The following is a 25822-nucleotide window of genomic DNA, read 5'->3' on the forward strand; positions in this document are numbered from 1 at the left end:
TATGTACATCATAGTTAATGTAATAGATATAATTATATATATACTTTTTGTAGTTTTTAATTTAAGAATCTATTTAGTTTTAGAGACACGAGGTGTTAAATTTGAACAACATTGACAAAGCCGTTAGATATGTTATTGATTTATAAGTTTATAACAACCACACAAATAAAAACTTTGGTTCATTGACTTTATTCCAAGTTGTATAAACGTGCTGTCACAACTTTTAGTTCGTTTGAAATGAAATTGATTTAAAAGCTTTGTGTCTATTTCCCATAATTCTCATCTAAATAATTCATACATTAATGCATTGTTTATTTTGTTTGATTAAGTTATCATTTCTCCATATCTCATTAAAGTATTTTGTCGTGATATATACGCTCTTCTAAACACTAATGGTATAAGACAATATGTCGTTTTTAGTGGACATGGCAATATGACATATTTTTGCATTTGTTTTTTAGGCAAAATCATACAATAAAATCTTTTTATACATTTTAAGAACTATAAATTTCCTCCTTTTGTTTTGATAGTTGTAAGTTTTTACACAGTCTATTATGCTAATTGAAGATTTTTTATTCGTATTTGAACTTGATAATTAAATGCCGTTCAAATTTTATTTATTTTTGATAATTAAATACAGTAATATTTTTTTTTCATCCTGCTTGCTTATTATAATCTTATAGTTGTGTATTAAGTGCCAAAAAAAAGCTCCTTTCGAGCGTAAGTTCTTGAGGGAGTCAATAACATGGTTTTATTCTACCCTAAGAAAGCAGCAAACAAGATGTTTCGGTTAATCGGTTTATCGCTAAGATTTGTGGAATCAATCTTAACACCGCTCAAACTCTTATAGGAATTGCAAAAACAGTTAAGTAAAACAAGAAGAACAATTTACCTTTGAGCTCAATAGTACATAACACTCAAGATTGCAACGATACAAAGGAATAATGAACTAGGATCAATAATGATCGGCGATCCTATAGCTTAGAATCAATATAAACCGTTGACTTAAAGCATAATGCTAACCATAAATATCTATTGCAATTGGGTTACAAAAACAAACAAATTAAGACAAAACCGGCAATAACAACTTTCGTTACTACATATACAATGCATACTTGAGTATTTTGTATTGTAGTGTATCATAGACGGCATGTCACATTAGGACTGACATAAAATCTTCGACACTTAATATGAAATTTAGCCTTTAGACAGACATTATTGACCATAATTAACTTATTGTTAAGGATCAACATTGTCATCAAAACCAATCTTGGACTTCATTACTAAACATGTACATTTAGAATTAAACAAAACATTAGTTCTTCAAACTTTAGCAATTAGCATGATCTTCAATATTACAAAGTCTTAGGAGTTGTAACATACGTAGAAAATTTTAGCGAGTATCAGCCTCAAATGATCTTAAAGCAGTAATCAATGGTTAATTTCGGACTCATTTCAATGTGTGTTGAGTAAGGTTTAAGGCAAATAAAATTTAATTTTGTACACCTAACTTTAACGTCTTGATAAATTTTCAGTTACACTTGATGTATTCAATAAAACTTGATGTATAGTTTCGTAGCTTGATGGCCGAGATTTTTAACTCACGATGGAACTTGTGTAAGGCTGTTTTGTTTATTGAGTGTTATAGTGTGTTTCATCACATCCTTTTGATATGTATTTAATGAGTGGTTGAAGGTCATCTTGGTTTCCATCTATTTTTATAATTACTTATTACATAAAGGATACAATTACAATAATGAGGCAGGTAAGCGGGTAACAAGTTGCGCCGCCACTCTCTTTTAAATGGCAAAACAGATCCTACTGAAAATAAAATTATCGTTCTTCGGCGTCGTTGAGTTACTGTGCACGACCCACTGAACTCTTTTTAGAAACGTAGCAGTATCGGGAGCAAGAGACCCAAATGTATCAAAAGCAAAAGGAATGAATGCGAGTTGATTCTCCACACACGCCTTCTCATGCTTAGCATTTTTTCCTGCTTCTGCCTTTAGCACGGCTTGCCTAGCAACAAACCCGGTGTCCCTAAGCCCGACAAGAGGGGACACCTCAGTAAGGTCCACACAAATATGCTTCCTCCAGCCCATCCAAACACAAGAATGTCCGCTAGTCGAAGAGTAGACCTTCCTTCACTCGGCCGTTTTAACACATCACAAAGGACATTCCTGACAGTGACGGAGCCAGAACTTTTCAACTGGAGGGTCACAATAAAATTTATTATTCCCTTACTATGTCCGAACCTATGATACGAACTCTCTTAACATGACAAAAAGGTGTTGCGTAGTTATATAAATAACCATATTAATGGTAAATAAGATTGATAAATTTTCAAATAAATGAAAGTTATACAATATGCTATATATTAAAATTAAATTAAAATAAATAAATATATCAAAATCAAAACTACATAATATTAGTACATAAAAGTTAAAAACAATAAAACTTATGTAAATTACGATATTATTTATTTTTTTTTATCTAATTTTAATACCCTTCTAATAATAGTAATTAAATAATATTCTCTTTTTACTCACAAGACCCACCTACTATCTGTATTTTATCTTCTTCCTCTACAAACCTTATCCTTCTTCTACAAACCAAAAGCTCAAAAACCTCTCCTCATTGCAAAAATTTTGCATTGAATCTAGTCTGATCAATTTGTTTTTACCCTTCTTTTCAGTGTAAGTACACTAACAACATCACTATTAAACCGAATATTTGGCCGCCGGAGGGTCAACGGACCCTCCTGACCCCCCTCTAGTTCCGTCTCTGATCCCTGACCAGATCATGTCTATATTTAAACCCCGGGAGTTCTTTGCAATGAATCGCATGTTCATCAAAATTATCTAAACACGTCTTACGACAGACATGGCATGGCTCATCGACTGGGAATAGGGGAATCATTAAACGAAATTTAAGAATTGCTCGGTACTGCACTGCCGACATGTGCTGCCCTAACCCTTCGATGGGGGTGACAGTCAAAAAGTATTGAGCATGAGGAGCCTGAAGACATTCTAATACCGCTTTCTGAGGAGAGGACATGCCAAACTTTTTTTCCAAACTTTGGACGGTTTTACTATAAAGGGCACATGATTGATGATGTAGAATAGATTACATATATAATTAACAAACATTTTCTCACAATTTGAATTGTTTTTTTATTTAGTTTATTATAAATTGATGCTCAATTGCGTATCTTATTCAATTTTAGGTTTAGAATGAATGCTATAATATAAGATGATATAAATGACGACTTGAAGCTAAGATGCATAAAGAGTTAAAGAAGATAATTGTAGAAGAAGGTTATACTGTCATCATGAGGAGATACAATCCATATTCATAACATCATATACTAGTTGACTATTGATAGCTGGTGACCATAAGTGCCGACATGTTATATTGTCAGCATGAGGAGATATGATCCATATTCATAACTTCACATGCTAGTTAACTACTGATAGCTGATGACCATAAGGGCCGACATGGTTGACGACCGCCTTTCAACAAGCCAATACGATACACATTGATAGAATACCATATGTATTATTAATGGAATACGATCTGTATATTGACTGTGTTTCTAGACCTTTGGGAAACTCTATAAATAATAGAAGTCATAGGATAACTTTGGAGGGTTTTGGGAACATAACAAAAGACTTTTGAAGATTGAGTGAAGATAAACGAGGTTAATGTTTAAATGTGTTACCCGACTTGGTTTGACTTTAGGTTTACCCGACTTGGTTTGACATTAGGTCTCTCTTATTAGTAATGGACGTGGTTAAGTTTACTTTAATTTTCGCTATGAGTAGCTAAACTTTTGTAATCATCTAGGTTTAGATGAATCTTTATATGGTTTGAATTTTTTATTATTTGACACGCACTTATGAACGAGTGTTTAGTAAAACTTTGATTATTTTTCAAAAGAGACACTTTCATGATTACTCTGTTACACCCATAACTCGAGTACATGACATTTGTTGAATTTACATGTCACATACAGAGTTGAAGATTTTCAAAGCATTACTTTAGTCCATTACGATTTAAAACTTTAACATAAACGTGATTATTAGCTGATCATGAAAACAAAGAAGACAAAACCGTGATTAGATGAAAACCATAAACCAAAAAGATGAAACCTTACATATAAGGAAAACAAAAAAGATAATCGATCAACAATTTGCTACTACCACACCCAGCCATCACCAGAATGAATGACTGAATGAGTCTTTCTTGACGTAGACATAAAAGACGAAAACTACGAAGATGAATGACTGATAGATGATTGAGTATCACACAATTTAATTTAATAACGTGAAAAAAAGAGGATTTATATGATTCTTTTTTCTTTTCAAAATTTTCTATTTTTATTAAGTGAGATATGATATTCATTTTAGTCAAATTAACATAACTTGCTACAAATCATCAAAGAGTGTTTTAAGTAAAAAAATAAATACACTAAACATAAATTTAAAAAAAGTAAAAAACCAAAACAAAACAATAATCAATTTGACAACGCAACCATATCTTCATCTCATTTCATAAATACATAGAAAAAAACAAAGAAAAAAACAATAATAATAATAATATTGATGGAGCAGACGAGAGCAGTGCGATCTTGGCGTGCTTGATGGTGGACCGAAGTAATGCTGCATTTTCTTCTTCACACACCAACATCTACTGCAGCTGCTGCAAATCAACTCAATTCCCAATTTATTACACATCATGGAAGCAGGTACACCATTTATTATATATACACACCCAATTGACTTCAAGATTCCTTAAAGCTCTTTAATTTCTTTTCAATTTCTGTTTCTTGGTCGAAATTGGGGTTGCCCTTTTACTCGATTTAACTTTTGGGTGATTCTTGTTGACCTAATTTGACTGCTAGTGCGTTGACAGCGTAGGGTTTTCTGAATTGTTTAATTGGTGGGTTATGTTGTGTTCGAATAAGCTGAATTGTTTCTGGGTTTGGTGAATTTTATTGATTTTGTTTTCGAGTTAATTGAAATTGGGGTTTTTTTTATGTTCTGCAAGTGTTCTTGGTTCCGTGTGTAAGACAACATAGATCCATAGATTAGGTTTACTATGCTGAATAGGAATATTAGGGCTGTGAACAAACCGAACCGAAACGAACTGAACAAGGCCTTGTTCATTTCGTCCATTAAGCTTTTATTGGACAAGCAAATGGTTCACGAATGGAATTTCTTGTTCGCGAACGGTTCATGAACACGGACAATTAGAGTAAAATTCCTTGACTTAATTTGACTGCAAATGGTGTGACGGTGTAGAATTAGTATATTCTTAAGTTGATGAATTATGTTATCTTTGAATAAGCTGAATTGTTTACAGGTTTGAAGATTTTTGTTAGTTTTGTGTGAGCTAACTGAATTTAGGCTTCTTTTATGTTCTGTAAGTGTTATTGGTTCCATGTGTATGAAAACACAGATCCATAAATTAGGTTTACCCTGTTGCATAAAAGCAAATTGTTTCATGATTAGATACAAACATAAGAACAAATCTTGACCTAGACCAAACAATTAGCCAAACACTTTATAAGGCATGAAATAGATGTTGCAATCGGGTGTGCAGCAGACACCTGCACTCTTTCATAGGAATACCTTTAGAATTTCTTCTTGTTTGCTGTACACTAGTCACTAGCTAGTAGCTACTATGGTTATAAATTTAGGAGAAAAAGCACATGAGGCTCTTATATATGTTTACACATTCTTGATCAGTCAACAATCAAACACATACCTAAGTTTCTCTAGCTCTTATGATGGCTAACTATTGTCATATATTAAGAGAGAATAAAAAAGAAGCCATTTTTCTGAGTTTGCTAAACCTTTAACCTTGATGGTCATGCCAACAGTTTCACGCATATAGGCATGCTAGACGCGAATCTTTGGTTCTGTATCAGCTTTTACATCCGACAAATAACACAAAAAATCATATTCTATGGGAATCAAATTCAAGTATTTGCCCTTTGTACTCGTGTATCCCTGAATTATGCCTTTTCATATCCCATGATAAATGATATGCAAGGGAGATGTGTGCTGAGTAACTCATGGTTTATGTACAATTTTAGGACTGAAAATGATACGTGGGTATAAATAGATACATGAATATAAAGCCACATATGTCGTGGCTATAGATGTGAGTTTGTTCTGACATGACTACAGAGGTACAACACACTTGGAAAAAATGATTACGTTCGTGATTTTCTCTAATATTAGTAGTTAGTACCCCATATTTCATAGGTGTATCTTAACTGAAACAAACTTTAATAGGAAGATGATATTAATAACAAGACATAATTAAAATTCTACAACTTGAGTTTGGAGAAAGCCCAACCTTGAGTTCAAAGGATGTGGAAAAATACTTTACAAGATACAGCGATTAACATATAACACAATTGAATTTCTTAGAAAGTCTGCAAGGACCAACATTTGTCTCATTTAAGTTACAAGTAAATTGCTCCATTTAAAGACAGTTTGTTGTTAGTTTAGGCCAAACATGCTTTGTAACTAAATGGCGATGAAAAGTCGAACCAGTTTTGTACTTTGTGTTGCTTATTTTGTGTTCTCTCCCTTGTTTGTCAACCGGCTTAATAGGCCACTAGAGTTGGCCCATTAACAAACCTTGATATGTTATTAGGACTTGGTCCACTAAATTGTCAAGAATGATATTAGGACCCGCAGACTCCGCTCATGAACAAGCTCAACTGTGCCTTTTGGAACTACTCTCTGGGTTGCTAGAAAACTCAACACATGGAGTTATGTCTTAATAGATTACCCGAGTCACAATTAATGATTTTTTGAGCTAATTTTTAAAGATTGAGCATAGGCCGTGACTCGTGAGTAGGTTTTCAAGCTCGAACTCCGCTAGGGCTTGGCTCATTTATCATTTATTACTTACTTTTTATGTATATTTATAATTACAATTTTAATTTTTATATAACATAACATATATTATTTAGTTATTTTTATCGATTTTATATACAACAACAACAACAACCATACTCACCCAGTAAATCACACTCATAGAAAAAACTATTGGTAGGGTCTAAGGAGGGTGGGATGTAGGCAAACCATACCTCTATCCCAAGGGATATAAAGGTTGCTTCTAGTGAAACCCTTGGCTCTAGATAAGACCTGCATACCAAGCAAAGTACCAAAATATGTAGCACTAGCGTGGCGGTAGTGCCGCCAAACTGCAGATTTAGGAAGCTACCACTAGCAGAAGATGCCTAGTAAAAGTAAAGGTAATAATATATATTTAAAGTATTAAATAAAAACAATATAAGTAATTGGCTCGTTCAAGCTCTCGAACTAGCTCGAGCTCGATAAGGGTAGCTTGGGCTCATTTGTTAAACAAGCTTATCTTTAGGCTTAGGCTCATCTAAGCCCGACTTGAATTGAGCTTTTAGCGAGGCAAGCGCCCTGGCTCGCTTACACCTCTAAGCACTATGCTATGCTCTCCTCTTAATTACAAAATAGAATTTTGAGATTGATGGCCATATTGAAACTAGGTCATTAACCGAGTTTTGGGTCATGTCTCGTGAAACAAAAAATAAAAAAAATACCCGTTGTCTTTTGCAAGTATCAAGGCATCATTTTTTTAACATCCGTCTTATATGCTCATTTGATTTAAAAGTATATGATGCTAGTAGTCCAGGATTCCAAGGTGGGCCCTGGGTGATGTTTGTTGTATTAATTTCTTATTACTAATGATTTTTTATGGCTTATTACAACAATCAATTTTCTGATGAATTAAAGTGATCCTGACCTTTATTTTACGGCTCGAGGCACAACTCATTTTTCTTGCAACAAATCCTGAAGCTCCCATCAAGTTTGTTTGCTCTGCTTTACTCAATCCAAATATAATATCATATTATCATTTTTTAGACGTGGAAGTTGATTAGTGAATGCCGTTGATGATTTTGAAATCAATACAGTTATATATTCTTTATGTTTTGCCTCAGAGAGGTTAACCTACAACCAAACGACAAACTGAGGTCAACTGCTAAATGAGGTTAGGTTTAGGTCCAATTTTTGGTCTGACTGTATATTTGGTTATATTGTGGGGTTTCTGTTGAATTTGAGGTTAACCAAAGTCTTTTGAAAAATGATATTCTATAAGCAGATAGTCAAAATGTGAAAATTTGACCAAGTCTCTCATTTGCAGGTGGGTCAACGGACCATGAATCAGTAGTCTCAGGGACGAAAAAGTCTAGTGTTTCTTCAGGCGGTAGAGCTCGGGAACAATTCCTTCATAGATTCACCGACAGTCAGATCTTTTCTGCAAATCTTGAAGACTGGTTTCAAACTTTATCAGAAAACTCATATGACTTTGATGTTCCCTTTGACTTAATCAATCTCCAAAAGTTTGATTATGCATTAGAAAGCGTTTCGTTTCAGCAGCTAATTCGAATGCCCAATGCTGCTTACACATCACCATCAAGCACCATAGAAGCAACCGCGTTTCTTGCATTAGAAGATTTCCTACACGCGAGTGTAAAAGCATTATGGGATGCATTTTGGGACCCAAATGAACCCATGCCATTAAATGTCGCAAGTCTTTATGACGCAAATTTCAAATTCTATCAAGCCGAAAAAGCCATTGCTAATGGAAAACTTGGCGGTCTTTGTGCCACTGCAGTCATGGTCAACAACCCGAGACACCCACACGGTAAATGGCATGATATTCTTGAAATAGCACTTTTAAGGCCCGAGATCGGAAGCCTTACAACGGAAGGCGAAATTACATTTCCGTCCCTGTCTGCATTGGGTGAAGCTCTGTTTTACGGATTACGAATATTGTTATCGAGAAGTCTTCGAAGATCGAGAAACCCTTCGGTTTTGGATTCGGTTTTCGTTATTCTAACCGATTGTCAGTATGGTGGTGTTGTGAAAATCGAAGGGGATTTGACAAAGTTTGACTTTGACATTAGTAATATTTATCAGTGCGCTGCTGAATGGATCATGAATTATTCACGGATTTCGGTGACCCCGTTTGATAGAATCTGGAATAAGCTCGGGAATGCAAATTGGGCGGATATTGGTGCGTTACAGGTGCTGTTCGCTACTTTTAACACAATGGTGCAATACGTGGGAATGCCCCGAAACTCGATTGAAGATTTAGCTGCTGATCATAGTTCCCGTCTTCAAGCAAGAAGAACCGAAAGACGGTTGGGAGAACTAGAGATTGGAACAAACGGGAACGGGTTATTTAAACTCCAACGTGTTTCATCAGAAATCGTTGAAGTACAAGATGAACCCGTTAACACCGGGCCTCGAAAACCGGTTAAACTAGAAGTGGGGTCTGTTTTGTCAGTCGAAGATTCACATTATCAAAAAAGCTATCAGATTATTGAAGTTTTAAGCGGGGGTGAAACACCGTACTATGTCGTTTCTTTAATCGAAGACCCTGGAAAAAGTTTGTTTTTATATGTCGGGTCACACCCGTCTCAGATTGAACCCGCGTGGGAAGATATGAAATTATGGTATCAAGTACAAAGACAAACTAAAGTGTTTTCGGTTATGAAACAAAACGGTTTATCCAGCAAGTATTTACCACAATTAATCATGTCAGGTAAGATTATTCACCCGGGACCGTGTCGAAAACCGAGTCCAAATGGGAACTGTGAGAACCCGTGGTGTGGGACGCCGGTGCTCGTGACGAGCCCGGTTGGGAAAACCGTAGCCGACATGGTCCGGTTGGGTCAGTTCGGGTCAGACGAAGCGATTAAATGTTGTCACGATTGCTTATCGGCTCTGTTGACAGCTGGCACTGCCGGCATTCGACACGGGGATATCAGACCCGAGAATATTATTCATGTGACATCGGGCATATCCCATCAGCCTTACTTTGTGTTAGTCGGGTGGGGCCACGCCATTTTGGAGGAACGGGACCGGCCCGCTATGAATCTTCATTTTTCATCCACATACGCGCTTCAAGAAGGAAAGCTATGTTCTGCGTCGGATGCGGAAAGTCTCGTTTATTTGCTTTATTATTCATCGGGCGGTAAGTTACCCGAATTGGATTCGGTTGAAGGGGCGTTGGAATGGAGAGATAGTTTCTGGTCAAAACGGGTGATTCAGCAGAAGCTCGGGGACATATCTGCGGTTTTGAAAGCGTTTGCTGATTATGTGGATAGTTTATGTGGGACCCCTTACCCTATGGATTATGAGATATGGATCAGAAGGTTAAAAAGACATCTCCATGAGAACGGGAAGGAGGTGGTCGGGTGAAGGTGAAAGTAAGTAGAAAATGGTAATAACTGAACGGTGAAATGATCGACAAAAGGATAAATTTTGTGTGGTATATTTTGTTGAGAACATAGGTATATATACATGAAAATTAGCTTTTGTTGTGGGGGTTTGTTAATTTATTATTATTATTGTATCATCAACCAACTGTGATTGAATTTAGGTAAAATGTTTCAGAGATGAGATGGACATGAAATCTGTTTTAATGAGTTGTACTACTTTAAAGTGGTCTGGTCTGGTTGTGGTAATGTTTTGTTTATTTTTTTTGTTATGTAAAGATAGGCTAGTAGTGTTTTTGGTTTGAGTTGTGTATAAACGGATGATGATCTTCTTGTGATTTAATTGTTTTATATGATTCTGAAATCTGTTTATAGGGTCTGTCATTCGAGTTTCTTGTATCCAGTTTCGGTCGGTTATACATTGTTCAAAATTGAACCGAACCTTGCCTGGAAACCAAACCACACCAACATTGTTCAATGTGTGATTTGAGACTTGTTACGGCGAGTTTTCAAGTCAGTTGCATACAGTATGGAATATTTTACGCTTTTCTTTATAAGACCGAAAGGGCACGTTATGATATATTAACGCTGATATGGAACCAAAGTTCCATATAATTACATAAACGATCCCGCACACCTATTTACATATGGTACCCCAACTTTCATTTAGTTACACAATCAACCCACATACCCATTTACTACTCACTATAATTTTCATTTAGTTACACAATTAACCCCACGACTTTTTAATACGGTAATAAACTAATAATCAACTTTCATTAATTACACAATTCCACAACTTTTTAATATGATACACCTCAAGTTCCAGTAAGTTACATAAACAACCCAACAATGTTTTTAATATCGTATGAACCAAAAACCCATAACAAATCAAAACGATGCTGACCAAGTTTCCGTTACGTTTACGTCCAGCCGTCCATGGCTGTCTCGTAGGTAAGCTAAATGCGGCCACGACTATAGGCCTCCGGTTTATAAGGCCTCTCTTAAATAGGGGTTATATATTAGGGAAAATTACCAAAATAAACATGTTTGACTAAAAATTTACCAAACTATACATGTCTATTTTAGCCTACATCTCTCCAATCATTGGTTTTTTGACCAATAAAAAACTGACATGTCACCGAAGCCGGCTAAGGTGGCTAAGCCTTAGCCTCCACTTTATGGGCACAAAATTTTATAAAAAGTAAGCGGGGTCCACCTTTAGCCAATAAGAATTCGACACGTGTCAAAGACGGCTGAACTTAGCCTACATCTATGGTTATTTAGCCAGCATCTTTGACTCTTAGCCGGCTTCGGGATACGTGTCTATTTACTTAGCCGGCTAAGAGTCAAAGATGCCGGCTAAATAAACATAGATGTATGTTAAGTTTAGCCGCCTTTGACATGTGTCAAATTGTTATTGGCTAAAGGTGGACCTCGTTTACTTTTCATAAAATTCCGTGTCCATAAAGTGGAGGCTAAGGCTTAGTCGTCTTAGTCGGCTTCGGTGACATGTCAGTTGTTTATTTGTCAAAAAACCAATGATTGGAGAGATGTAGGCTAAAATAGACATGTCTAGTTTGGTAAATTCTTGGTCAAACATGTTTATTTTGGTAATTTTCCCCTCTATTAAATATTTAGCCGGCTTCACTTAGCCGTTTTCTTAGTCGGTGTAAATTTAGCCCCTAAAATTAAATATTTTACCTACTCACTTAATTATTTAGCCGGCTTCGCTTAGCCGTCAATTTTTTTTCTCTTAGCCGGCACGTTTTAGCCATCAGCAATAAATACTTAACTACCCAAATTTAATTTTTCACCAACCATTTTTATAAAACTAACAACCACATTCCCTACATATTATAAAACCATCTTCACCCTCTCAAAAGATACTCATTTTTTAAAAAAATATGTTTTTTAAAACCTGTAGATGAGCCACATTCTGAACCCGTACATTAAAATACATTCCAAACTCGTTGAGCAGCCTGTCCAGGAGAAAAAGGGTAAGACACTCGATAAAAAATTGCCAAAATCTACTAAAGTCTTCAAATTATTGAATGATCTTATTGCAAACCAAAGAAAAATAACAGTAAAATTTATTTATTTATTTATTAAATAACTCTAATACTTTGGTTAATATTACTTTAAATTTTGCTTATTATTTTGTATGCTTATTGTGACACTCGTCAATTTCAGGTTAACTCCGTTAACTCAAACTCCGTCAATTCAAACTTAAGATCACTGGATCTTTAACGCACATCTCATTACATTTAAACTAAGGTTTTAAATGACGCTTGACAATTACTACATGTGTAGTCTTTCGGGAATCGCACCGAAACGCAAACGAGTTGACGCTAACCATTGGTGAATAAACGAAAAACGTCAAAACAATAATTATGTGATAATTATGTGTTAGACTTATGTGTTATGTGATAATATTGGTTAAAACACTAACTCAAGATGTAAACAAGTTAGTTTAAGCTAGATAAGTAATATTTAGAGGTTGAGGGACCTAGATGTAACATGTTACTATAAATAATAATATTAACCTAAACCCTAACACTCCCCCTCTCTCCCTCAAGACCGATCGCCCCCCCTGGCTCCCTTGGCTGCCGTCGGCATACACACAATCAATTTCAAGCTTTTTGTTGAAGATTATGGTGCTATGAAGGTATAAACAACTATTCTATGCATCCTTTATGCTTAATTTTGATTTTGAATGGGTTAATCTAAAACCCTATATTCCGAAAATTATATATATGGTGCTCATATGCTTTGTTTTGATTAGATGATGTTTAATTATGTATTGGTTGTTGATTTGATAACTAGAATCGATGTTATTGCATGTTAATCGCTTGTTTCTTTGATTTTGAGTTCAAGTAAAACCCTAATCATGTATGTGGTGTGTAATTGATGTGCATTGATAGTAATTATGGTGTCTAGAATGTCATATGAACGGATTGTGGTCTATAGACGGTTAATATTTTGAGTTTGGATGCAAACAGTTTCTGGACAGATTGTGTTGTTGATATTCAATTGACTGTAACGGGGTGTGAATTTGAGAATTGGTCGAGATTATTAATATTACAGTGTACTAGGTTGAGTCTAGTTTCTAAGGAATATAAACTTGTAATTTTTGGACAAGTAAAGGTTAACTTTTATGATTTTACAAAAACGTTGTGCAAATCTGAATTGTGAGACCTGCTGTTAGGTTGTTTTGCAAATATTATATCTCATGAACTACAAGACCAAATGGGTTGGTTCCACTTCTGGAAGTTAACTTGTTGAGTTAAGAACCAAACCCAATTGGTCTTGCATTAATTGGATTTTTCATTTAACGGGAATTACAAATAACATTCTGTTGCGCATGAATTTGACTGTTATGAGTTTGCTGTAATGTTTTGATCATTGTGAGAAATCTATGTGGAATAAAAATATAATAAAATATGTTCTGGAAACCTAACACATGTATGCTCTTGTGGTGATTTTTGATGAATTAATTGATGAGTTGTAATCTGTGAATTAGAGTAATCTCTACTAGTAGTAATCTGTCTCGGTAAAGCTAGTTGCTGAGTTAGGCGAAAGTACATGAAATATGTTGATAATCGATAATTGCTACGTGTTTGACCAAAATACCCTTGTGTTAGATCATTACTAGAAGTATGCTATGTTTATACTCGATGCTTGAGAAGTTGTTTACACGTGTAACGTATCACAAATATACTTGTTAATTCACACACGATTCACAAACGAAACACGAAACGTATCTTGTGCTTAGGAATTATGCGCCGGGTCTAGAGACTCGATAATAGTTCCGATACTTAGAAAATCTCCTTGTTGTTATAGAACGCTAGTGAGAGTTTTCTGTGACGCGCATCACTTGGTGACTTGTTTTTGGGAATTCTTCGCAAACAGTGAGTTTCACTTAACCCTTTTAAACTCTTTAAACACATTTTCACTTGGGGGAGATAACATACTCCGAAAACGCTTTTAAGATTTTGTTAGTAAATTATATATCACTTGTAAAGGCTAAGTGGCAAACGAAACAATTGAAGTCCTACACATCGAACCGTTTAGTATTGGAAAATAGCGAGTCACTGTTGAGTAGTACTACTGGGTTTGACAAACCCCACCCAACGCTAAACTCGACTGGAGGTCGAGTGGGTGTAATTTTGGCTAACAAATTACCATGGTCTGGATGACCTGGTGGCAAGGCACTTGATAAACAGTCAGCTTCGGTGTCGAACACTAAGTAATACTTGCTTTATAGGCTAGCTACCTATAGATATATAATTGATTTAACACTATCTGGTAAACGCTAAACGCAAAACGCTAAACGCTTTATTTTATATAAACTTGTGAACTCACCAACCTCGTGTTGACACTTTTAGTATGTTATTCTCAGGTAGCCGAGGCGGGCGCGCGGTATAGGATCATGCATTGGTTGAAACGCTTTTGTTTATGCAAACTGATTTTAAACTGTTGTCATTGGGTTTTAAGTCGTCATGCGTGACGCAACTTTTGTCTTTTGGTGTTTTTTTACGCTTCCGCACTTATTTTCATTTAAACGCTTTTATGGTTTGATTATAACTAATTATTCCGATCCTGTTAGTTCACACCCTCTGACGGTAAAACTCCGTTAGTGGATTTTGAGGGTGTGACACTTATCTTTTTTTAGGAATTTGTGGAAGACGAGAGAAAAAAGAAGGATGAAATTTTATACAGACTAGATATAATATTATCAACAAAAAGAAGGATGTAATATTTGTCTAATTTTATACAGGCTAGATGTAATATTATCAACAAACATATTTTTTAAAAAAATGAGTATCTTTTGAGAGGGTGAAGATGGTTTTATAATATGCAAGGAATGTGGTTGTTAGTTTTATAAAAATGGTTGGTTAAAAATTAAATTTGGGTAGTTAAGTATTTATTGCTGATGGCTAAAACGTGCCGGCTAAGAGAAAAAAAATTGGGGCTAAGCGAAGCCGGCTAAATAATTAAGTGAGTAGGTAAAATATTTAATTTTAGGGGCTAAATTTACACCGACTAAGAAAAGGGCTAAGTGAAGCCGGCTAAATATTTAATAGAGTTGGTAAGTTGGTAAAATATTCAATTTTGGCGGTTAAATTTACACCGGCTAAGAAGACGGCTAAGTGAAGCCGGCTAAATATTTAATAAGGTTGGTAAAATATTTAATTTTGGCGGCTAAAATTAGACGGCTAAATAAAAAGATTGAAGGCGGCTAAGTGAAACCTTAGCCTACAAGCCGAGTTGGAGCCGGCTAAGAAGGAATCTTTGGAGCCGCCTAACTAAATAGACATGTATCCCGAAGCCGGCTAAGAGTCAAAGATGCCGGCTAAATAACCATAGATGTAGGCTAAGTTTAGCCGCCTTTGACACGTGTCGAATTTTTATTGGTTAAAGGTGGGACCCGTTTACTTTTTATAAAATTCCTGTGCCCATAAAGTGGAGGCTAAGGCTTAGCCGCCTTAGCCGGCTTCAGTGACGTGACAGTTGTTTATTGGTTAAAAAACCAATAATTGGAGAGACGTAGGCTAAATAGACATGTCTATTTTGATAAATTTTTATTCAAACTTGTCTATTTGGGTAATTTTCTCACTTTTAGACCTTTAAAAACATTTAACCGACCCTGTTTACGTGGCATAGGTATAAAACAAGTGGTTTTAAAACTATTTATGTTGCCAAGAAATAATGGGCCATGAAAATAACTGAATACTTCTCAGCCGCATAATATAGTAATCATTAAATTTATAAATTTATTTGAAAACCAAAGAACAACTAATAATCTCAGCTTCATCTTCACCCATCCAACGTGTCACCTTTCCATTCATAACCCTGGATTTCATTGGATGAGATTTCATATCACCTTCACTTTCACTTCCTTCATATCTCTATACAAACAAACATTAATATTCATAATATCATATATCATATATCATATATCATATATCATATTATTATTCACACCACCACCATTAACCACCACAATGGCACTACTCAAACCCACCTACCACACCACCATCTCCACCACCCGCACCACCCTCCCACGGCGCCTCACCACCACCACCACCACCATCCGCATGTCCACCACCACCACCACCACCACCACCACCACCACACCCACCAAGAAAACCGGCGGTGGGAAGAATAAGAAGGCTATTAAGGAAACCCTTTTGGCGCCAAGGTTCTACACAACAGATTTCGATGAAATGGAGCAGTTGTTTAATGTGGAGATGAACAAGAACCTGAATGAAGCTGAGTTTGAGGCTCTGTTGCAGGAGTTCAAGACTGATTATAACCAGACACATTTTGTGAGGAATAAGGAGTTTAAAGAAGCTGCTGATGAGATTCAAGGTCCTCTCAGACAGATCTTTGTTGAGTTTCTTGAAAGGTCTTGTACTGCTGAGTTCTCTGGCTTTTTGCTTTACAAGGAGCTTGGTAGAAGACTTAAGGTAACTTATTATTTTGACTTTTTGGTTATTTTGACTTGTCAAAATTGTTGGGATTTTTGTTATTGGTTTGAAAAGTTTGATGCATGTGTTGATATTTGGAACAATGAGTGTGGATTGCTAGATGTAGGAGGTGAAATTGGTATAAAGTTTGTAGCTTTAGGGTTAAAGACTGTTGTTGACCATAGTTGATCTCATGGTTTGTGTGTTGACTTCAAGATTATTGGAATTTTTGTTATTGTTTTTGAAATCTTGATGTATGTGTTGATTTGTGGAACAATGAGTGTGGATTGCTAGATGTAGGAGGTGAAATTGGTATAAAGTTTGTAGCTTTAGGGTTAAAGACTGTTGTTGACCATAGTTGATCTCATGGTTTTTGTGTTGACTTCAAGATTATTGGAATTTTTGTTATTGTTTTTGAAATTTTGATGTATGTGTTGATTTGTGGAACAATGAGTGTGGATTGCTAGATGTAGGAGGTGAAATTGGGATAAAGTTTGTGGCTTTAGGGTTAAAGACTGTAGTTGACCATCATTGTTGACTTCTAAGTTATTGGCATTTTTGTTATTATTTAGAAATTTTTTATGCTTGCAATTTGCATTGATATGTAGAACAAAGAGTATGGATTACCAGATGTAGGAGATGAAAATGGCTTAAAGTTTATAGCTTTAGGATCAAAGGCTGTGGTTGACCATAGTTGATCTCATTGTTTGTGTGTTGACTGGTGTCTAAGGTAGTCAAGATTTGTTCTTGGTAGTTGTGGACTTGTGGGTTCAAACGGGTTATTTGGGGTTTTGTTTTATCTATAATGGGTCAAGCATGTTTATCCAAGACTAACAACGAAATCTTGTTTTGATATGCAGAAAACAAACCCGGTGGTTGCAGAGATCTTCTCCCTCATGTCAAGAGATGAAGCTCGTCATGCTGGGTGTGTAAACGACTAAATGTGAATGAAAAGTCGAAAACTTTATGCGGCAGTTTCGACCTGTTTACCTATAAACGAGCTATTTGGGTTTTTCTTTATCTCAAACGGGTCAAACAGGTTGAAAGTCACGTAAAGTCAACTTTTAACGGTTAAACAAAGATTTAGATTATTATTAGCATGATGTTGTAAACACAATTAACACATTATTGAAAAAGTACAGAAATGTGTTTACGGGTCAACCAAACCTAACATGGCCCGTTTTTAGATTTGATATAAACTCTAACAATGCATAAATTGTTGCAGATTTCTAAACAAGGGATTATCTGACTTCAACCTGGCATTGGACTTAGGGTTCTTGACAAAAGCAAGAAAATACACCTTTTTCAAGCCCAAGTTCATATTCTACGCGACATATCTGTCGGAAAAGATCGGATACTGGAGATACATTACCATATACAGGCACCTAAAAGCCAACCCTGAGTACCAATGCTACCCTATTTTCAAGTACTTTGAGAACTGGTGTCAAGATGAAAACAGACACGGTGACTTCTTTTCTGCACTCATGAAGGCCCAGCCTCAGTTTCTCAATGACTGGAAAGCTAAACTTTGGGCTAGATTCTTCTGCTTATCTGTATGCCCTTTTCTTTTATTAAATTATTGGTTTTTTAATAAAGCCCGAAAGGATTTTGTTATTGATTTTGTGTTGGGGTTGCAGGTGTATGTTACCATGTATCTTAATGATACGCAAAGAACTGCTTTCTATGAAGGTATTGGGCTGGACACAAAGGAGTTTGACATGCATGTCATCATTGAGGTTTGTGTTTACTACAACATTGTAATCTTGAAACGCAAGTCTATTCCAAACGGGTCAATATGCGACATTGTAATCTTGAAACGTGAGTCTATCCAAATTAACCCGTTTGGGTAAATGGGTTAATCTGAAACTTCATAATCTTGATTCTCGAAACGTGAGTCTATCCAAATTGGTTCGTTTGGGTAAACGGGTCAACCTGCAACATTGTGATTTTGAACCACGAGTCTATCAAAATTGCCCGTTTGTGTTAACAGGTCAACCTGAAACATGAATCTTTTCAAATTGACCCGTTTGGGTAAACAGGTTAAACCTGAAACATTGTAATCTTAAAACATGAGTCTATCCAAATCGACCCGTTTGGGTACACGAGTTATTGGGCTGTTTCAGGGTTTTACATTTTGGTTGTGGTATTGCAGACGAACCGTACGACAGCAAGGATCTTCCCAGCTGTACTGGATGTAGAGAACCCTGAGTTCAAGAGGAAACTGGACCGAATGGCTGATATTAACTCCAAGATTGTAGCAATTGGTGAGACTGATGACATTCCATTGGTGAAGAATTTGAAGAGAATTCCACATATTGCTGCTTTGGTCTCAGAGCTGTTGGCTGCGTACCTGATGAAACCGATTGAATCGGGATCAGTTGATATTGCAGAGTTGGATCCTCAGTTTGTTTACTAGATGATAATACTCTTGTTTTTGTAGAGAAGCGAATTGAAGTGATGGTGTTTTGATTGAGCATGATTGTTGTGTAAAAAGAAACACTGATAGTTCATGTTCTAATCTATATCTATATCTATATTATCTATATCTATATTACATTATAATAGAGATAGACAACCCCTTTAACTCCCTTCCTTCTCTCTCTTAAGACGCCGTATTATTTATTACTTCTTTATGACTTCCGGCGAACTTTAAAAGTCCGGCTACATTGGTTTAAGTCTCCAACCTAGGCAAGGTTCCCTCACCTTCTCCTTTAATTGGTGTCCGTTTCATATTCAATTATTTATTCGAACCCTGTGTTTCAATTGAATGCTTCCAACTCTTCCACCCCCATCCAATTGGGAACACCTACGTAAATTATTCAGGTATCAATTTGCATCTCTGAGGTTTAGGTTTCAATTTCGTTTTCTATTGTTTTTCAAGTTTCAATTTCATCTCTGATTAAATTCTTTTAAATTTTAGGGTTCATGAATTTTTAAATTTGGGTCCGATTGTGGAAGAACTCTAGATTATTCAGGTTTCAAATTTCATCTCAATTAACCATGTACTTTTTGTTGTTTTAGGATATTGATGGTGTTTGATCAGCAATCTTGAAGGCTAGCCGCACTAATCTTGACCGATAACAATTTTATGTCCTTAATTTATTGATATGTTGCTAAGACTCACTCTATCTGTAGGATAGGAGACTTAATAAAATTCTTTCTTTTTGGCAGACAATGACATTGTTTCAATTTGCAGGCTTCATAAGATGAAAGAATTAGTTACCCTAGGTATGAGATATGCACTGGATTACTATATAAATATGTTTGTTGAATTAAGAACTTGATTTATGTCTATGTGACCTGCATTTCATTTAATATGACGAGTGTTCGTTAATCGGCTTCTCAAGTAGTTTTACTTGTTTAATACATTTTTTTACCTAATCTTGTTTTGACCCATTTCATATTTTATATGACATTGTATAATCAGTTTGTTTATGTACTGGGTAGTAAAAACAATACAATTATGCTAATGTGCAATTCTCTTGAAATGAACATGGCTCCAGCCTCCATGTAGTACTCACTAATCTTATAGTTTTTTTGGGTAATAAACATTAAATAAAAATTGTTATTTTTGATTTTATTCAATGATTAGGACATCTCAGATATATCAAAGTTGGTCACTTTTTGATTCTAACGATTCGAAAAAACACTGGTTTCCTTTTGTAAATTCCCTGTACTAACAAGTAATTATAATCTTTGTGCATGCTCTTAGACCATGAAATTAAAGAACCTGTTGCGGAATCATTGGCTGCAGTTGGGTTAAAGGTGAATTAAACCGTGGAATTTTGACCATTTATGTGAAATTATATAGACTTTGATGAAATGTTTACTGTGGAATTCATTAATTTGGGACTTTATTGTAAAGTTGGTTGACTGCTGGCAGGAAGTTGAGGACCGGATGCCATCTGACTCTGGAGGGATAAAAAAAGAGTGGCTTTAGCACTATCAATAATGTATGATACAACAAGTAATACAATAGAACATGAGGTATATATAAGGGTGCCAGGTTATTCAACTAATTAATATCATTTTACCCTTTTATATGTTTTTGATCCTAAGCTCGAGCTCGGCTTGTTCAACTTATAAGAACTCGAACTTGCGTCGTTTCAAGCTCTATTTCTAAAGCTCGAGCTCAGCTCGTGAGTAGTTTTTCAACCTGAGCTCGGCTCATTTTTTATTTATTAACTAATTTTTATACGTTTATAATTAATTATATTTATTTATGATTACAATTTTTATACGTTGCACAATATATATCATTATTTATTTTACTAATTGTTATTTCCAGTATCTAGCATAACATATATAACTATTTTAATTATCTATTCTAATATATATTTAAAGTTTTTATATACAGCATAATATATATCACTACTTAATTTTATCATAATTTTCTGTAGAATAATAATTATTATTATATAAACATATATTTAGTGGATTATAGAAAAATTTTATAACTCGAGTTATTTCAAGCTTGATAAGTGAAGCTCGTGGTTTAATTTTAAGCTCGAGCTCGTTTAAATCGGGTCAATTCAAGCTTTTAGCGAGCCAATCTCTAGCAGCTTACGTGCGTGTGGCTCGCTTACACTTAAAAATGTTGTAATTATACGGGACAGAATAATCTATATTGTCTACATCATGATATAGAATTAGAGAATTAGAGGTCTAAGGTTTGACCCGTTTACTTATGAACAGGTCAATGTGGCTTACGTTTTTACTCAAATGAGTCAAATTTAAAAGTGCAGCTATAAAGGGAATGGCCCGAAATTCTTCCAAAGATTATTTTAGACACATTTTAATCTCTTAAATAGATTTATTACAGTTGTTGTTACGTATATTGGAAATCTCCAAACTTATGGTTTCTTATATTACTCACCGGTATGAAAATAGTACAGTGAAAATAACATATTTACAATGAAGTTACTATATAATGATGTAATGTGACACTAGGTTTATAATCTAACACCTATAACCACCATCAGGCAGTCAGTCGTCAAAAACTAGAAAGTCGGTTGGTAGTTAAGGTCTCAAACATAGATATGAGAGTTAGGTTAGAAAAATCTATGTTTTTATAAACCATTTGTGTGTCAAATATGTTTAAAAACTATATTAGTTTAATACTAATTTGGGTTTATTTTTGATAGGGCGTTTTGCGAGTGAAGGGCATCAGCATTGTAGAAAAAGCCAACGGTGTCGGTAGGGGTATATTCGTCGATTTTGATAATATTATGGTTAGAGTGGAGATCCACTTGTACTGGGCAGGGAAGGGGACTGCTGCAATTCCAGATACAGGTGTATCCGGGCCTGTTTTATCCGCTATTGCAATAACACCAAGTTAGTATATGCTGTTATACTCATGTAATTTGATGCTGAAATGGGATTACAAAAACTTGCCTACTTATTCTTCTTTATTGCAGAGTATGACGTCAACACAGAATTAGGACTCTCCTATTGTAGCTAGAGCTGGTAATAGCCTGGTATTGCGATTGGCTCATGCACATTTGTTGGGCTAATTTTAGTTGTACTTTGGAAGAAAGGTATTTAGGTGGAGATAAAGAAGATAAAGGTAAAACAGTATATAAAGATTGTGTACATGATTTGGCTTTCAACCATACTTTTGTAATATTAACTGCTAAAATTGTTATTTTTGTCAAAGAACTTCGTGCGCTTGAATTACAAATAGGTTATTTTAGTCTACAACAAATCGGATCCGCTACACATAACTTTGATTCTGCAAACAAGATTGGTGAAGGAGGCTTTGGACCAGTTTACAATGTAAAAAAGCATATGTTGTCTATTTTTTTCTTTTATAAATTGTAGGTGACTAAATGAATGATTTTTTCCATTAAATTTTCAGGGTGTACTCTCAGATGGTTCTGAAATTGTTGTTAAGCCATTATGCGCCAGATCTAAACAGGGAACCGTGAATTTGTCACTTAATATAGGCATCATATCCACTTTACAACATCCAAAACTTGTTAAACTTTATGGATGTTGCATTGAAAGAAAAGAGTTATTGCTGATATATGAATACTGGAAAATAACTGTCTTGCACGTTCCCTTTTTGGTAAGTATCTCACCAGATGATGTTCAATATATACTCAACTTTAATTAGAGAACTCACATAAACATTTATCCTTTGTGTTAACTATGATACATAAGACAATTATGTATCCGCTATATACAAGTGTATTATACAGTTCTTGCAGTTTTGTAATTAAAATTGTTTTTATATTGAACACGCCCCTCGGTTTTAAGCATTTTAAAGGGAATAATTAGCTTATGTTATTTTATCTATATATAAACTGAATTGGTCTAGAAGAAAAGAGATATGCATGGGAATAGCTTGTGGTTTAGCCTATCTTCATGAGGAATTATGATTAAAAATTGTTCATGACTCATCAAGACATAAAAGCCACTAATGTGCTTCTAGACAAGGATATTAATGCTAAATTATCAGACTTTGGTTTAGCAAAATTGGATGATGGAAAGGATACTCATATCAGCACAAGATAGCATGAACAATGTGAGTTTTTTTTTTAATATATAGTAACTTATCGAATTACTTTTATTATTTAAGCATGAGAACTTTATGGTGTAAGTTTGTAAATGGTACATGGCTCCAGAATATGCAATCGGAGGGTACTTGACGGATAAACCAGACGTTTACAGTTTTGGAATTGCTGCATTATAAATTGTTAAGAGGGAAAAGCAATACAAATTATAGGCCAAGGGAAGAGTTTGTCTACCTTCTAGACTCGGTAATTTCAACGGTTATTTCTTTCCCTAAAACTACTTTAGGGGTGTGAATGGGTCGAATTTTGAAATCCGTCCACTATCGGTTTTGCCGTTTTGGCTTCAAACTTTTAGGCCAGAAAAAAATTAAAACAATCCTGGCTCAAGTGTGCCAAAATGGGTGGGTAACCAGTCTAGGTGAACAACTTGCTTTAGTGCGGGTCGGTATGATTTGGTTGATATGCACACTTTTTGGTCAATTCTCAATAATAGTTAATCAGTTAAAATGTAATTGCAATAGTAAATTCACATTAATTCAAGATAAACTAATACAAGATGCACATTTTAAATTACGCCAGCCTGTTTCCCTTTCAACTCTTTTTAAAATTTTCTTTGACCCGTTAGGCAATAAATCGTGACCTATATCAACCTGAAATGATATGGTAGCATTAACATTAAAAATTGAGCAAGCGTAGATCTATGTGAACTTTAAAATGATTTGCTGATTAGGTACTGAGTCAAGAATGCAAAGATTATGATAGTTATAGGCTTTTTCATGATCTCAACGCGTCCCTACACGGGTCAGATCCTCGAACGGGTCATTGGAGTTACCTTTAACATGTTCTATATATGAAATTGACAAAGTGAACAAATGATATATTAGGTACTTCACAACGGAAAATGGAATGCAGAAGTAACAGCCTTGCTTTTTACAGATGATATCGCGGGCTGGCACGGATAACCTTACACAAACACAACACGAACCTGAAAAATGTGACAGAAATATGTGCTCGAACACGACACGAACTCGTGTGCTGACATGAACAAGATGTGTTTAACCTCAATAATTTTTTTTTTATTTTTGCATATTGATACTTTAACCTAAACACATGCATATAAAACAATTCCATTATTGTAATAAAGTGGTATGTCAATTTTCTTGATGGTTTGATTTTATGTTATCTGAAATAGGTAGTTATAAATATATAGTTCAATTTTTAATTACTTTCTTATTTTCTTTTCCTAACTTTGGTTATTACAAAGACATATTTTTTAACAAATACAATAAGTAAACAGGAAAAAAGATCAATCTTTTATCACTATTGATGTACGTTGCATTTTTTTATCCAAGGATGGCAAGTTTCTCCCAAAAAAAATCTCCGACCTAAAGGCGTAGGTTGCTTTTTTTATCCAAGCTATTTTAATCAATATTACATATTGATGTTGGTAACATAAAAAAAACATAATTGTGATTAGCTTATTTTTTTATGATAGTGTTATACAAATTTCTTTTTTATTTTTGTGTGGTAAAAATACATATTTTAACAGTCCATTATACATAACAAATAAAGTTCATGCAATAGTTTATATATTGATTTTTACTTGCAAGGTGGGAATAATCACTTCTCAGCATAATGTATCGACTCATATAACATGTATGTCACAAGAAAATAAAAATAAAAACAAAAACAAAAACCAAATTAATCTAGCCATCGCATTCGGAAGTTAGAGGTTGAAACTTCATATAGAGAAATAAGATTATGAGATAGATTTACAGTGAAAAATAAGTTAGATTGAATGCCTTATTTGGTTTATCATATTGACCAATCACATGCACTAGCCCCTTTACTTTTCAATTCAAAGAAACAAAAAAGAAGGAACAATTACTAGAAGGTGTGTACAAGCACATCTATTTGTGTTTCTTTAACAAACTATGATAAAGCAACCAAGTTGGACAACTTTATCATGCACACCAACACACATCATGACGGGCAAACTTGCACTGGAAGCACTTTAAGATGATGTAATCTTCCAATTCTTCATTACATATGAAGAAACACTAAGTGACCCGGTACAGATTATAGATAATCTGGGGGTTAAGTAATGTTTCCCACGGATGAGATCTAGCTGAGAAGGCTGTTCTTCAGGAGACCTGCAAAACAAACACCGTAAGCTCGTCACTGAGAAGGGGGGGGGTTCCTCCTTGTGACCACCCTCCGGCGTGAGAATCAGACTAGGTTGCTCTGAATATAAGTGTATATTAAGAGATTGCTAGATAACTGGATAGCAGATGGTCTTACCATTCCAAGGTGTTGGAGTATTTATAGCCGAAGGTAGGTTTCCTAGAAGGTACAGCCGGCTGAATAGTATTCCTGTTCTACCAACAGTGGACTATGCACAGGCCATACTGGTTGGTGGGTAGGTTACGGCCAACAGTAACAAAGTCGGCTGCACTATTCCACCAACTGTAGACTATGCACGTCCCACCTACTGTGGATTGTACGCAGGCCATGCTGGTTGGTGAATAGGTTACGGCCAACAGTAACACTAT

General features: G+C 35.2%; 3 protein-coding genes across 3 annotated transcripts; all 3 read left to right on the plus strand.

Annotated features, from left to right (window-relative positions):
* Window positions 1-4531: 4531 nt before the first annotated feature.
* Window positions 4532-10685, plus strand: LOC143585810 (uncharacterized). The gene is made up of 2 exons (XM_077067504.1): window positions 4532-4747; window positions 8200-10685. Exons 1-2 carry the CDS (start codon window positions 4738-4740, stop codon window positions 10263-10265), a joined length of 2076 nt encoding a protein of 691 aa, XP_076923619.1. The 5' UTR covers window positions 4532-4737; the 3' UTR covers window positions 10266-10685.
* A 5563-nt stretch (window positions 10686-16248) lies between these two features.
* LOC143585811 (magnesium-protoporphyrin IX monomethyl ester [oxidative] cyclase, chloroplastic-like) lies at window positions 16249-19228 on the plus strand. The gene is made up of 5 exons (XM_077067505.1): window positions 16249-16755; window positions 17616-17680; window positions 17981-18308; window positions 18393-18491; window positions 18908-19228. The coding sequence occupies exons 1-5, from the start codon at window positions 16291-16293 to the stop codon at window positions 19169-19171; spliced, it is 1221 nt and encodes a 406-aa protein (XP_076923620.1). The 5' UTR covers window positions 16249-16290; the 3' UTR covers window positions 19172-19228.
* Window positions 19229-20706: 1478 nt separating this feature from the next.
* Window positions 20707-24232, plus strand: LOC143585805 (putative LRR receptor-like serine/threonine-protein kinase At1g53440). The gene is made up of 6 exons (XM_077067502.1): window positions 20707-20742; window positions 21900-22089; window positions 22289-22321; window positions 22412-22530; window positions 22613-22822; window positions 24155-24232. Exons 1-6 carry the CDS (start codon window positions 20707-20709, stop codon window positions 24230-24232), a joined length of 666 nt encoding a protein of 221 aa, XP_076923617.1.
* Window positions 24233-25822: the final 1590 nt, after the last annotated feature.

The sequence above is a fragment of the Bidens hawaiensis genome, unplaced genomic scaffold, assembly GCF_021521415.1.
Source record: "Bidens hawaiensis isolate Kalapana, Puna unplaced genomic scaffold, B.hawaiensis_p1.1 tig00034174_1, whole genome shotgun sequence".
NCBI classification, from domain to species: Eukaryota; Viridiplantae; Streptophyta; class Magnoliopsida; order Asterales; family Asteraceae; genus Bidens; species Bidens hawaiensis.